This window comes from Salvelinus fontinalis, chromosome 27 (assembly GCF_029448725.1).
Source record: "Salvelinus fontinalis isolate EN_2023a chromosome 27, ASM2944872v1, whole genome shotgun sequence".
Classification (NCBI taxonomy): Eukaryota; Metazoa; Chordata; class Actinopteri; order Salmoniformes; family Salmonidae; genus Salvelinus; species Salvelinus fontinalis.
The window spans coordinates 17,875,505-17,890,334 of NC_074691.1; the positions used below are offsets into that span (position 1 = coordinate 17,875,505).

The window sequence follows — 14,830 nt, forward strand, 5'->3', positions numbered from 1 at the left end:
TCGCCAGGTGTACGGTGTTTCCTCCGACGCATTGGTGCGGCTGGCTTCCGGGTTAAGCGGGCATTGTCAATAAGCAGTGCGGCTTGGTTGGGTTGTGTTCCGGAGGACACATGGCTCTCGACCTTCGCCTCTCCCGAGTCCATATGGGAGTTGCAGCGATGAGACAAGACTAACTACCAATTGGATACCATGAAATTGGGGAGGGGAAAAAGGGGTAGTAAAAAATTTCAAAAATAACCTACGCTGCTACTACAAAGTATTCAGACCCCTTTTTCTATATTTTGTTACGTTACAGCCTTAACCCAAAAATGTATTACATTATTTACCCCCCACATCAATCTACACAGAATGATTACAAAGCAAAAACAGATGTATACATTTTTGCAAATGTATTAGAAATTCAAAACGGATCACATTTACACAAGTATTCAGACCCTTAGTACTTTGTTGAAGCACCTTCGGCCACGATTACAGCCTTGTCTTCTTGGGTATGACGCTACAAGCTTGGCACACCTGTATTTGGGGAGTTTCTCACATTCTTCTCTGCAGATCCTCTCAAGCTCTGTCAGGTTGGATCGGGAGTGTCGCTGCAAAGCTATTTTCAGATCTCTCCAGAAATGTTTGGTAGGGTTCAAGTCCAGGCTCTGGCTAGGCCACGCAAGGATATTAAGAGACTTGTCCCTAAGCCACTCCTGCGTTGTCTTGGCTGTGTGCTTAGGATCGTTGTCCTGTTGGAAGGTGAACCTTCACCCCAGTCTGAGATCCTGAGCGCTCTGGAGCAGGTTTTCATCAAGGATCTCGCTCTACTTTGCTCCGTTAAGCTTTCCCTCGATCCTGACTAGTCTCCCAGTTCCTGCTGCTGAAAAACATCCCCACAGCATGATGTTGCCACCACCATGCTTCACTGTAGGGATGATTCCACGTTTCTTCCAGACGTGACGCTTGGCATTCAGGCCAAAGAGTTCAACCTTGGTTTCATCTGACCAGAGAATCTTGTTTCTCATGGTCAGAGTCCTTTAGGTGCCTTTTTGGCAAACTCTAAGCGGGCTGTCATGTACCTTTTGCTGAGGAGTGGCTTCCGTCTGGCCACTACCAAAAAGGCCTGATTGGTGGAGTGCTGCAGAGATGGTTGTCCTTTTGGAAGGTTCTCCCGTCTCCACAGAAGAACTCTGGAGCTCTGTCTGAGTGACCATCTGGGTTCTTGTTCACCTCCCTGACAAAGGCCCTGCTACCCCGATTGCTCTGTTTGTCCCGGGCGGCCAGTTCTAGGAAGAGTCTCTTGGGGGGGTTCCAAACTTCTTCCATTTAAGAATGATGGATGCCGCTGTGTTCTTGGACCTTCATTGCTGCGGATATTTTTTTTCGTACCCTTCCCCAAATTCGTCCTCATGGCTTGGTTTTTGCTCTGACATCAAATTGTATTGGTCACATCCACATGGTTAGCAGACGTTAATGCGAGTGTCGCGAAATGCTTGTGCTTCTAGTTCCGACCATGCAGTAATATCTAACAAGTAATCTAACAATTTCACAACAGCTACCTTATACACAGAGGTGTAAAGGAATGAATATGTACATATAAATCTATGGATGAGCGATGGCCGAACGGCATAGGCAAGATGCAGTAGATAGTATAGAGTACATTATATACATATGAGAGGAGTAATGTAGGGTATGTAAACATTACATAAAGTGGCATAGTTTAAAGTGACTAGTGATACATTTATTACATCCCATTTTTTATTATTAAAGTGGCTAGAGGTTTGAGTCTGTATGTTGGCAGAAGCCACTCAATGTTAGTGATGGCTGTTTACCAGTCTGATGGCCTTGAGATAGAAGCTGTTTTTCAATCTCTCGGTCCCAGCTTTGATGCACCTGTACTGACCTCGCCTTCTGTAGGATAGCGGGGTGAACAGGCAGTGGCTCGAGTGGTTGTTGTCCTTGATGATCTTTTTGGCCTTCCTGAAACATCGGGTGGTGTAGGTGTCCTGGAGGGCAGGTAGTTTGCCCCCGGTGATGCGTTGTGCAGACCTCACTACCCTCTGGACAGCCCTACAGTTGTGGGCAGAGAACGCACCCTTGTGGGGCCCCAGTGTTGAGGATCAGCGGGGTGGAGATGTTGTTTCCTACCCTCAGCACCTGGGGGCGGCCCGTCGGAAAGTCCATGACCCAGTTGCACAGGGTGGGGTCGAGACCCAGGGTCTCAAGCTTAATGACGAGTTTGGAGGGTACTATGGTGTTAAATGCTGAACTGTAATTGATGAACAGCATTCTTACATAGGTATTCCTCTTGTCCAGATGGATTAGGGCAGTGTGATTGTGTCGTCTGTTGACCTATTGGGGCGGTAAGCAAATTGGAGTGGGTCTAGGGTGTATGGTAGGGTGGAGGTGATATGATCCTTGACTAGTCTCTCGAAGCACTTCATGATGACGGAAGTGAGTGTTACGGGGCGATAGTCGTTTAGCTCAGTTAGCTTTCTTGGGAACAGGAACAATGGTGGCCCTCTTGAAGCATGTGGGAACAGCAGACTGGGATAAGGATTGATTGAAATGTCCGTAAACACACCAGCCAGCTGGTCTGCGCATGCTCTGAGGACGCGGCTAGGGATGGCGTCTGGGCCGGCAGCCTTGCGAGGGTTAACACATTTAAATGTTTTACTCACGTTGGCTGCGGTGAAGAAGAGCCCGCAGGTTTTGGTAGCGGGCCGTGTCAGTGGCACTGTATTGTCCTCAAAGCGAGCAAAGAAGTTGTTTAGTTTGTCTAAGAGCAAGACATCAGTGTCCGCGACAGGGCTGGTTTTCTTTTTGTAGTCTGTGATTGTCTGTAGACCCTGTCACATACGTCTCGTGTCTGAGCTGTTGATTTGCGACTCCTATTTAACTCTATACTGACGCTTAGCTTGTTTGATTGCCTTGCGGAGGGAATAGCTACACTGTTTGTATTCGGTCATGTTTCAGGTCACCTTGCCATGATTAAAATCAGTGGTTTGCTCTTTCAGTTTTGCGCGAATGCTGCAATCAATCCACGGTTTCTGGTTGGGGAAGGTCCTACAGTACTGTCAACTGTGGGACTTTATATAGACAGGTGTGTGCCTTTCCAAATCATGTCCCATCAATTGAATTTACCACAGGTGGACTCCAAACAAGTTGTAGGAACATCTCAAGGATGATCAATGGAAACAGGATGCACATGAGCTCAATTTAGTCACATAGCAAAGGGTTTGAATACTAAAGGTATTTCTGTTTATTTTTTATAAACTTTCTAAAAACCTGTTCACTTCGTCATTATGGGGTATTGTGTGTAGATTAAGGAAAAACATTTATTTAATCAGTTTTAGAAAAGGCTGTAATGTAACAAAATGTGGGGAGTTTAAGGTCTAAATACTTTCCGAAATCATTGTATATTTATAGAGCTACCTCGTTTACCTCCTATTGCTGCACATCGGTACTCATACTCCCTGTATATAACCATGCTATTTTTCTCATTAGTTATACCTCATAATGATTTTTTTAAACTCTGGAAAAGGACCCGTAAGTAAGCTTTTCACTGTTAGTCTGTAGCCTGTTAAGCATGTGACAAATACAATTTCATTCATGTGTGTGTGTGTGTGTGTGTGGATTTCTGCATGAAAGAGCCTTTTTTCCCACACTTATTTTACTTTAAATATTTTGGCACCAAAATGTTGAAAAAAGTAAATTTGAATAATGCCATTGTTGATTTAGATGCTTTTTTTCAATTATGCTTTTCTCTTGAAACCTATGGACAATATTGACACAGAGATATAAAAAAATAATACTATATACGACTACAATTGGAAAGAAAAATAATTTCCAAGTAGCCATAAATTACCGCAAGTTTAACCCTAGGCCTATGTGTTTGCAAAGATATGGGTTTCAGATGAGTGGCATTGGTAAATGAGTCTGGACAGGCACCATGCAACAACACTTAATAGGTATGGATTGTCTTTTATAAGGCAACAGCTTGTTCATTAGGTCACTTTGCCCTAGGAGCATCACATACTCATCTGCTTTAGTCGCTAGGCATGAAGTGTGCGTGTGAAATGAAACTGTTTTTCGAAGATTCCAATCTCATCTTATCGCCCTTATTGAGCAGTAAACAGATGAGTCAGCAGCAGCACCGACACTACACCTGATTGGGGTGTCGTTTTTCTCTAAATGTGCTGTTAGTGTGTCACTTCCTGTTTTCTAGAATATGGTTGTTGATTACCAGAAGTACCCGTAGTCGCGGTTATAAAAATAAATGAAGAACATATCGGAGACCCTGTTTACTAGCTGCCTGTCTTAAAGGTACAGTACAGGAAGGCAGTACAACAGACACATACAGTAAATGCATGCAGTGCAAAGGGGAGTTACAAAAAATAGAAAAGGCCTATGAGGGGAAGTTCTGTTTTCGTCGAAACCACCAGGACAAATGCCTCAAGTTTGCGGTCAACCAAACTCAGTCTTTCTCTCACACACTTACTAGCTCTTCAGACCGGGTTAGGATTGTACTGACAGGTTGAGTAGTCTCCTTTCTGATGTAATACATGCAATTGGCTGAAGGGTATCTGTTAAATGGTTATTTCGCTTTCTCAGGAGAGTACATAAAGACCTGGAGGCCCAGGTATTTCTTGCTGAAGAGAGACGGTACGTTCATCGGGTACAAGGAGCGACCGCAAGACGTCGACCAACTAGAGACGCCACTCAATAACTTCTCAGTAGCACGTAAGGCAACCCTCTGACACTCTCCCCCCTAATCACAATATTTAACACACAAATTGAGCAGTGCATCTCCACTCAGGTCCTGAAGTACCTCAGAGGTTGCACATTTTTGTTCTTGCCCTGCACTACATTCTATGCATCCCTGATGGTTCACCACATGACATATCTCGCTCTCGTTCCTGCTCTCTCCCTCTTTTTCCTTATGACCAGCAGAATGTCAGCTCATGAAGACTGAGCGACCCAAGCCCAACACATTCATCATCCGCTGCCTACAGTGGACCACTGTCATAGAACGCACCTTCCATGTGGAGAGCCCAGAGGATAGGTAGGTTAAACACACATACACACAGTCTTGTACAGCTAACCTTGTGGGGGGACACAATTCAGTCCTATAAATCCTATTTTCCCTAAACCTAACCTGTGCTCTTACCCTAACCCTAGCTCCTAACCTTAAAACGAACCCTAGCTTCTAACCCTTAACGTAATTCTAACCCTAACACTAATTCTAACCTTAACCCTAAACCTCCTAGAAATAGCATTTGACCTTATGGGGACTAACAATGTCCCCAGTTGCTCAAATTGTTGTTTACTATTCTTGTGGGGACTTCTGGTCCCCACAAAAATAAATGTCACACACACGTTAGAGTCATCCAACCTCTGGTTCCCTCCGTCCTCAGGGAGCAGTGGACAAAGGCCATCCAGGAGGTGGCTGATGGGCTGCAGAAACAGGAGGAGGAGAGGATGGACTCCTCACCAGACCCCATGGACATGGAGATGTACCTCACCAAGCCCAAACTCAAAGTGGTGCGTACACCTAACCCTCTGTTCTCAGCGTTTGTGTTGCAGTAAAGCAAATACCAGTGGCAGGGTTTTAGATGTGGTAAAATAAAGTTTATCCAACTCTTTGTTTTTAACACTTTGTCTCCTAGACTATGCATGACTTTGAATACCTCAAACTCTTGGGAAAAGGCACTTTTGGGAAGGTTATCCTGGTGAAGGAAAAAGCAACCGGAAAATACTACGCTATGAAAATCCTCAAGAAAGAAGTGATTGTGGCAAAAGTGAGTAGACGTGTGTGTGTGTGTGTGTGTGTGTGTGTGTATACTGGTATTTCCTTTTCTTGGATCAAGCTCATCTCCTTAGTCTTCTCTAGGATGAAGTAGCACACACGCTCACTGAAAACAGAGTACTGCAGAACTCCAAACACCCCTTCTTAACGGTGAGAGACCATTCCATTGGTGTGCAATAGAAACTCTGTTCCCTCTGTTTACTGTTATACTAATATAAATGGGTAACCTAATTGTGCTCTTCCTTCATCCGCTCCATAAAGAGTCTGAAGTACTCCTTCCAGACGCACGACCGCTTGTGTTTTGTCATGGAGTACGCCAATGGAGGAGAGGTGAGTACTTTGTTGCATTTTACCTGATGTAAAGGCCTTATCAGTGAGGTGAAATACTCAGAAGATTGCAGATGGACCGTAATGAATAGAGTGGACATGATTCCTTATCTTACATGGTAGACAATCGTATGATGGTGATCTTAATACCGGTAAGGTTGGGGGAAATGGTTCGGATTTATGTGACTGTAAATTTAATTGACACAATAACAATCTCTTTCAACCCAGCTGTTCTTCCACCTATCACGAGACCGTGTGTTCTCAGAGGAGAGGGCCCGGTTCTACGGAGCGGAGATCGTGTCGGCGCTGGACTACCTCCACTTGGAGAAGAATGTGGTTTACAGGGACCTGAAGGTGACTTAGGGAGTCGTGAAAACATTTCGCAAGGGAAAATACAAATGTGTTTTTATTGGACAAGTTCAAGTAGGAACCTCCCTGTTCTCGAACTCACCTTGTGAAACCCTCTCTACTGTAGCTGGAAAACCTGATGCTGGACAAAGACGGCCACATAAAGATCACAGACTTTGGCCTGTGTAAGGAGGGCATCAAGGACGGGGTCACCATGAAGACCTTCTGTGGGACGCCAGAGTATCTGGCCCCTGAGGTAAACACCTACCCATCAACCCTTTCCTTCCACTGATCGAAAACTATCAGTGAATCAGGACCACTACCATAGACATAGGGATGAGGTTAGAAAGCCCTTCCAGGCCTCCCGGGTGGCGCAGTGGTCTAGGGCACTGCATCGCAGTGCTAACTGCGCCACCAGAGTCTCTGGGTTCGCCCCCAGGCTCTGTCGCAGCCGGCCGCGACCGGGAGGTCCGTGGGGCGACGCACAATTGGGCTAGCGTCGTCCGGGTTAGGCCGGTAGGGATTTCCTTGTCTCATCGCGCTCCAGCGACTCCTGTGGCGGGCTGGGCGCAGTGCGCGCTAACCAAGGGGGCCAGGTGCACGGTGTTTCCTCCGACACATTGGTGCGGCTGGCTTCCGGGTTGGAGGCGCGCTGTGTTAAAGAAGCAGTGCGGCTTGGTTGGGTTGTGCCTCGGAGGACGCATGGCTTTCGACCTTCGTCTCTCCCGAGCCCGTACGGGAGTTGTAGCGATGAGACAAGATAGTAATTACTAGCGATTGGATACCACGAAAATTGGGGAGAAAAGGGGGAAAAAAAGAAAGCCCTTCCAGAGGATCTACCACCCACATGTACATGACGCTCATGTTCTACCTCCCCTTTCCAACACACAGGTGCTGGAGGACAATGACTACGGTCGTGCTGTGGACTGGTGGGGTCTGGGTGTGGTCATGTATGAGATGATGTGCGGTCGGCTGCCCTTCTACAACCAGGACCATGAGAAGCTGTTTGAGCTGATCCTGATGGAGGAGATCCGCTTTCCTAGAACCCTGGGCCCTGAGGGAAAGTCCCTGCTCTCTGGTCTGCTCAAGAAGGACCCCAAGCAGAGGTACTGTGTGTGTGTGTGTGTGTGTGTGTGTGTGTGTGTGTGTGTGTGTGTACACACTGACTTTGTGTGTGTGTTCCTTTCTTTAGGTTAGGTGGAGGGCCTGATGACGCCAAGGAGATAATGCAGCACAAGTTCTTCGCTGGGATCGAGTGGCAAGATGTGTACGAGAAGAAGGTATCGTATCCTAAGCTTTCTATGTGTTGTCATTGTTCTCATGGTGATGGCAGGTGTTATGACAGGCAGGTGCCCACTCATGACTCCTCCCCTTCCCTCTCAGCTGGTCCCGCCATTCAAGCCCCAGGTCACCTCGGAAACGGACACCCGCTATTTTGACGTGGAGTTCACCGGGCAGACCATCACAATCACGCCTCCAGGACAAGGTACCCTCCCTCCCAACTCAACAAAACGTTGCTTAAAGATTTTATGGATTTATAATACATTGACTCTCCTTAGTTGGCTTAGTAGCGTTCATACTACTAGATAAACCACATTTTGACCTTGTTTTTTGCTTTGAAAGATGAATGTTACTTTTTAATGATTTGTGCTCTAACTTTCTCTCTTTTTCCTTCCCAGATGACAGCATGGAGTCTTTCGACAGCGACAGGAGACCCCACTTCCCTCAGTTCTCCTACTCTGCCAGTGGGACAGCCTGAACCAAAAACCTAGACTCCCTCTCCTCACTCTCTTATGGACAATACCCCTCTCACCCTGACCCCACACACAGCAACCTCTGACCAGAACACATCCTCACAGGCCATCTATGACCTCTTTTCACTTTTATTATTTTGTCTGTAATTGTTGGTGCACATCTCAATTGTCTAGCGTGGCTTCTTATCCTGGTCTCCTCTTCAGATGGACAATGAGAGAAAGGTCACTAAACTATTGAGTCAACCTTGGTGTCACCAGTGTTTCAAATACCGTACTTGTTCTGTTTAAGGGGAGGTTTCTGTTGCCTGCCGAAAGCAACACACTTGGACACAGTGGTGACCGACCTACCTAATTCTTCATGGCAGCATGATGTTCCTGTCAATGATACGTATGCCGCTAGCCTCAAAAGAGAAGCACATTCATAAGCGTTCTCTGAAAACTAGCTTTTTAAACGGTACACTATATATTTCTCCAAATGATTGTCTTTATATTTTGATGGAGCAAAGGGAAACATCAGAGCGTGATCTGTAGAAATAGTCCTTCCCATCTCCATCTACTAGCCACCACTGCCATTGTGCTCTGACTCCCAGGTTTTACATGTTTGCGAGAGGTAACACTAAAGCTCCACACCTGGGTTGTGTTCAGTAGGACACCACGAAGCAACAAGTTTTGAAATAGAAAACGAAAATATGTGTTCTTATTGAACAAGTTCCCGTAGCACCTCCTGTTGCCTTCTCCCATTTCGTGCCTTCTGAGCATAACCCTGCAGTCTCTCACCTCTCAAATGTTGACCCTCCTTAACACACACACCTTCTAGTAGGAGTAAGTGCTATAGAACTGAAATGGAGTGTATGGAATGAGCCGTCTACTTTTCTTCAGTGTTACTGGCCTCACCACCTTGCCTAAGTTGTCCTTAGTGACTACAGTACAATGTATCAAGAAAACAGTTGGCTCTACTGGATCACACCATCTGTAAAGTGAAGCACAGAGTATGATCCACACATCATTTTGTGAATTCCAAAGGACATTTTTGATGGGTGTATTGGCTACATTTATATTTAGTGAAATAGATGTTTTCATGAGAAATCATGTGAATAGCAATCTTGTTCATTCCTGTAAAGTTGCTGCTGCAACCACAGTAGGGGAGGTATTTTCCTGATACATTTTATGGTGAAATGACTAGGTGTGTGTAACATGCATGCATGCATGCATACACACACACACACACACACACTTGTTTTTTCTAGAAAGGTCACTATCCATTTACCCTGTAACAAATGTTGAGTTGGTCCTTGGTTTATATTTTTCTATCAAAGCTGTAGACATATACTTCAAAGTACATTGAAATGAGAAGTAATATAACTCACTTTTTATATCTAGCAGAAAATCATGCTAGCTACATGTTGATAAAATAAATCAACTTGTTGAAAACATATGTCTTTTTCTACCAGCATGCCATTGAATGTGCACACATGCATAGCTTAAACTACGCAAGAGTCTGAAGCTTACCTGCCTGTAGAGTTGTTTTTTTAAAGGAAAAAAAGTTTACCAACCTAGCAGTTTCTCCACAAATATTGTCTATTATTGAGAACAGTCACAGTCCGGACAATGTATAACAAAACTCTCATCAATGATTCAGTTCTGCAAAATATTCTGAAGACTGTTAGCTTGGTGGAGAGTTTGTGCAATAACACAGTGCCATGGTGAGGGGAAAGGAGAGGCAGACATAATTGTCACTGGTGTCCTCGTGAGGGCAATGCTGAAACAAAATAAATGGTTTGAAATGAATATCCGTCTTAGCTAGAACTGTGACCAAAGTCTCGTTTAGTTTGAGAGATTTACAACCTTACCTTCTGCTTTGTTTTGCCCTGACCCTTATCGGAGTAGCACCGACTGAAGCCTGGATAATATCATCTGAAAGGCATGTACTGATTCGAACCTTGGGATTGAGTGTACAAAATTAATTGTGAATGTTCTGCCAATAAAATGACCTTCTCTTTGCTGTTAGTTCTCAACAGGTAGCCTATTCTGTGATTGTTTGTGTACATTTTCTTTTTCTATTGTTTTGTGATCCTTTCCGGTTATTGGGTGTTTTCTCCGCAATGCTTTTAGCAACACCTCAGTGACTGTTACAGTACCTTTCAGACAGACTGCTAGTGTACATAGACCGTTACTGTTGCAAGTGAAACACACCAAACAGGCTGTGACTGACCACCATCGAGGAAGGATGACCATTTATTTTGTATGTATTTGTGTGTGTGCACGAGATTGTGCGGACAGGTCTGTGAGGGTAACAATTCAATGTGTCTCAATGGTCCTAATTGAATCCAAGTGAGGATATCTACGTTTAGCTTTAAAATGATTGACTGTTCAAGAATTAAGAAGATAATTGACTTTGTCCTGATCCACCAGATTCTAGGTTTGTGAAGTGTTAAGGCCTTTAGTTTAGTCTGAATATAAATGATTTCTAGAGGAAATGGTTTGGAATTTTCACAAAACAATACAATTGATAATTAATGGAAAAGAAATTGTAAATTAATGGAAAACATATATTTAATTTTGTCACATTCCATTTATTTTTATCATTGACCTAATTGTTGCTTATCGACCGGTCCTCCCCTGATGAGTTACCATGTCAGGGGGGTGTTAAACATACATTTTTTGAACATTTTCTAAGTTATTTCATTTCATTTGCCCCCTTAGTAGATGAGAAACTGAACAATTGAATGCACCAGCTTTTGTGAACAAATAACATTTTCCCTCACTGTGTGTGGTATTTTTCATTGGAATTCAGAAATAAAGATTTTTGGGGGACAAAGTGATTTTTGATTCTTTCAATTAACTCTAAGCTCCCCACTTGTATAAAGAGTATCAAGTAGCCTAAAAAATATTGTCCAGCACATCATTTGCTGGCCCATCCTCTGGATATCTGTATTGAGCTGACAATGGAGGTCCAGAGCCAAGTGTAGATGGCCCAGAATAGGGAGCAGATGTCCAGGGAGACAGTCCAGTGTGCTAGTGTCCAACTGTGAGCCAAGCTGGGTGCTGGAGCTTGATGTGGATGGAGCAACACATTAGACAATTGCTGAATTCTCAGTTGACCCCTAGCCCCTACCTTCTAAAAAAAAACTCCTATAGATCTGAAGGATGTTTTGCCTTTACATTGTGATGTTAATTCTTCAGCTAGTTCCTCAAGGAGGCTGTTTCAGCAAAGCCATATGGCATGCATAGTGCGCCATCGTCTGGCTCAAAAGGCTATGCAGTCTATCATTGTATTTAGTCAATGGTAAAGGTTGCACTCACTCTATGCAGTTATTCCTGATACACATAGGCCCATCTTGGATAAAGCTAAGTGATCACAAAAAACACATGAAAGGTTAGGCATTAGACTGTGTTGGCAAATGTAGCCAAATGAAGCATCTAAAATCATACATGACGTCATAGTTTTACAGGAGACCGATTGAAATCACAATTTATAACTGACCATGAACAGAAATTACACCAACTAGAAAAGGATTTTTACTGAAGTAAATGTGGTGTGCTTGCTAGTCTTTAAGTATTTATGGCTGTAAAAGGGTTTTCATAGGCTGTGTTATAGTGACCTATTTTGGGGTGGTTTGTAGGTGTGGAGTTATTATAGTGGACTAGTATATATAGTAAGCAAGAGTGAGTACTATATCATCAGTTTAGAATGTTGAAGCCTGCATTCCGCCATTGAAATTAAAGGGGATACAGCAAGCTTTATGGGTTATAAAGTAGGAAAAGTTTAGTCAGTCTGCTGAAATAGATCAAGATCAGTGGTGAATCCAAATTTGGCCTTTAAAGTCCATGGGGCTTTTATGCAAATGTAAATAGCAACAATCCTTTGTAGCTTTAACGTTTCAAGTGGTGAATTCAAATACTTCTCATTCAAGCCTATGGAGTTTTATGCAGATTTAAAACAATTCTAGTTCAAAAAGTATTTAAATGGTATCAAAAAGCTGTATACAAGCACACTATTCCAGACCGGTCTGCACGTTTTAGCGTTTCTATATTAAATGGAATGGTATTTTCTAGCTTATTCTAGATTTTTTTCCCATTCAAGTCTATGGCCCCTGAAATGCATTGGGATTTATGTAAATATGGTTGTAGTGTGAAAACTATAAGTAATATAATCAAAAGTTGTTGTTTTTTTCAAGCAACTTAACCAGTGCCGTAAGAACTACCAACATCAAAACAACATTAATGCGTGCAGCATCAACACAACATTAATGCGTTCAGCATCAACACAACATTAATGCGTGCAGCATCAAAACAACATTAATGCGTGCAGCATCAAAACAACATTAATGCGTGCAGCATCAAAACAACATTAATGCGTGCAGCATCAAAACAACATTAATGCGTGCAGCATCAACACAACATTAATGCGTGCAGCATCAACACAACATTAATGCGTGCAGCATCAAAACAACATTAATGCGTGCAGCATCAACACAACATTAATGCGTGCAGCATCAACACAACATTAATGCGTGCAGCATCAACACAACATTAATGCGTGCAGCATCAACACAACATTAATGCGTGCAGCATCAAAACAACATTCATGCGTGCAGCATCAAAACAACATTAATGCGTTCAGCATCAACACAACATTAATGCGTGCAGCATCAAAACAACATGAATGCGTGCAGCATCAAAACAACATTAATGCGTTCAGCATCAAAACAACATGAATGCGTTCAGCATCAACACAACATTAATGCGTGCAGCATCAACACAACATTAATGCGTGCAGCATCAAAACAACATTAATGCGTTCAGCATCAAAACAACATTAATGCGTGCAGCATCAAAACAACATTAATGCGTGCAGCATCAAAACAACATTAATGCGTTCAGCATCAACACAACATTAATGCGTGCAGCATCAAAACAACATGAATGCGTGCAGCATCAAAACAACATGAATGCGTGCAGCATCAAAACAACATGAATGCGTGCAGCATCAAAACAACATGAATGCGTGCAGCATCAAAACAACATGAATGCGTGCAGCATCAAAACAACATTAATGCGTGCAGCATCAACACAACATATGCGTGCAGCATCAACACAACATTAATGCGTGCAGCATCAACACAACATATGCGTGCAGCATCAACACAACATTAATGCGTGCAGCATCAACACAACGCATTAATGCGTGCAGCATCAAAACAACATTAATGCGTGCAGCATCAAAACAACATTAATGCGTGCAGCATCAAAACAACATTAATGCGTGCAGCATCAACACAACGCATTAATGCGTGCAGCATCAACACAACATTAATGCGTGCAGCATCAACACAACATTAATGCGTGCAGCATCAACACAACGCATTAATGCGTGCAGCATCAAAACAACATTAATGCGTGCAGCATCAAAACAACATTAATGCGTGCAGCATCAAAACAACATTAATGCGTGCAGCATCAAAACAACATTAATGCGTGCAGCATCAACACAACATTAATGCGTGCAGCATCAACACAACGCATTAATGCGTTCAGCATCAACACAACATTAATGCGTGCAGCATCAAAACAACATGAATGCGTGCAGCATCAAAACAACATGAATGCGTGCAGCATCAAAACAACATGAATGCGTGCAGCATCAAAACAACATTAATGCGTGCAGCATCAACACAACATATGCGTGCAGCATCAACACAACATTAATGCGTGCAGCATCAACACAACGCATTAATGCGTGCAGCATCAAAACAACATTAATGCGTGCAGCATCAAAACAACATTAATGCGTGCAGCATCAAAACAACATTAATGCGTGCAGCATCAAAACAACATTAATGCGTGCAGCATCAAAACAACATTAATGCGTGCAGCATCAAAACAACATTAATGCGTGCAGCATCAAAACAACATTAATGCGTGCAGCATCAAAACAACATTAATGCGTGCAGCATCAAAACAACATTAATGCGTGCAGCATCAACACAACATGAATGCGTGCAGCATCAAAACAACATGAATGCGTGCAGCATCAACACAACATTAATGCGTGCAGCATCAAAACAACATTCATGCGTGCAGCATCAAAACAACATTAATGCGTGCAGCATCAAAACAACATTCATGCGTGCAGCATCAACACAACATTAATGCGTGCAGCATCAAAACAACATTCATGCATGCAGCATCAAAACAACATTAATGCGTGCAGCATCAACACAACATTAATGCGTGTAGCATTAATGCTGTTTTGATGTTGGTAGTTCTTACGGATTTTGGCGCTAGAGGTTCCAGCGGAAAAATAATAACTATGAACAGTTTCTAAAGTTGTGATTTGCTTTCAGCAACCACATCTAATGAATAGCCTACTGTTGGCTACTACATAAGTACGGGCGCGCGGATTTACAGGCCACCCAAAAGGGCGTGGTAAAGACATGTAGCCTAGCCTAACCTGACAGTTTGGATGGGATGAGAAAGCATACCCTATAGGCCTACGTGCAGTCAATATCCGTAATAATAACACGTGCAAGATTTGAAATCATGTCAGCTACTCCAAATTTGCGGTTAGCCTACACTACAATATTAATGTATTATAAAGGAAACAAAAAAC

The 14,830-nt window shown here is 43.3% G+C and overlaps 1 protein-coding gene across 5 annotated transcripts in view; it reads left to right on the forward strand.

Moving 5' to 3' along the window:
• The window catches only part of LOC129825194 (RAC-alpha serine/threonine-protein kinase-like), a 73,209-nt gene extending 62,977 nt beyond the window's left edge, over positions 1-10,232 (forward strand). For 4 of the 5 annotated variants that reach the window (XM_055885085.1, XM_055885086.1, XM_055885087.1 and 1 more), the window contains 12 exons: positions 4,594-4,722; positions 4,930-5,044; positions 5,397-5,523; positions 5,649-5,780; positions 5,873-5,938; positions 6,050-6,118; positions 6,344-6,469; positions 6,591-6,719; positions 7,355-7,569; positions 7,656-7,743; positions 7,847-7,949; positions 8,143-10,232. In XM_055885085.1, the coding sequence (XP_055741060.1) occupies positions 4,594-4,722; positions 4,930-5,044; positions 5,397-5,523; positions 5,649-5,780; positions 5,873-5,938; positions 6,050-6,118; positions 6,344-6,469; positions 6,591-6,719; positions 7,355-7,569; positions 7,656-7,743; positions 7,847-7,949; positions 8,143-8,222 (1,379 nt within the window). In that variant the 3' untranslated portion in view covers positions 8,223-10,232. The remainder of the gene's footprint in view (positions 1-4,593; positions 4,723-4,929; positions 5,045-5,396; positions 5,524-5,648; positions 5,781-5,872; positions 5,939-6,049; positions 6,119-6,343; positions 6,470-6,590; positions 6,720-7,354; positions 7,570-7,655; positions 7,744-7,846; positions 7,950-8,142) is intronic. The other variant, XM_055885090.1, reaches the window with a different exon arrangement.
• The last annotated feature ends 4,598 nt before the right edge of the window (positions 10,233-14,830 follow it).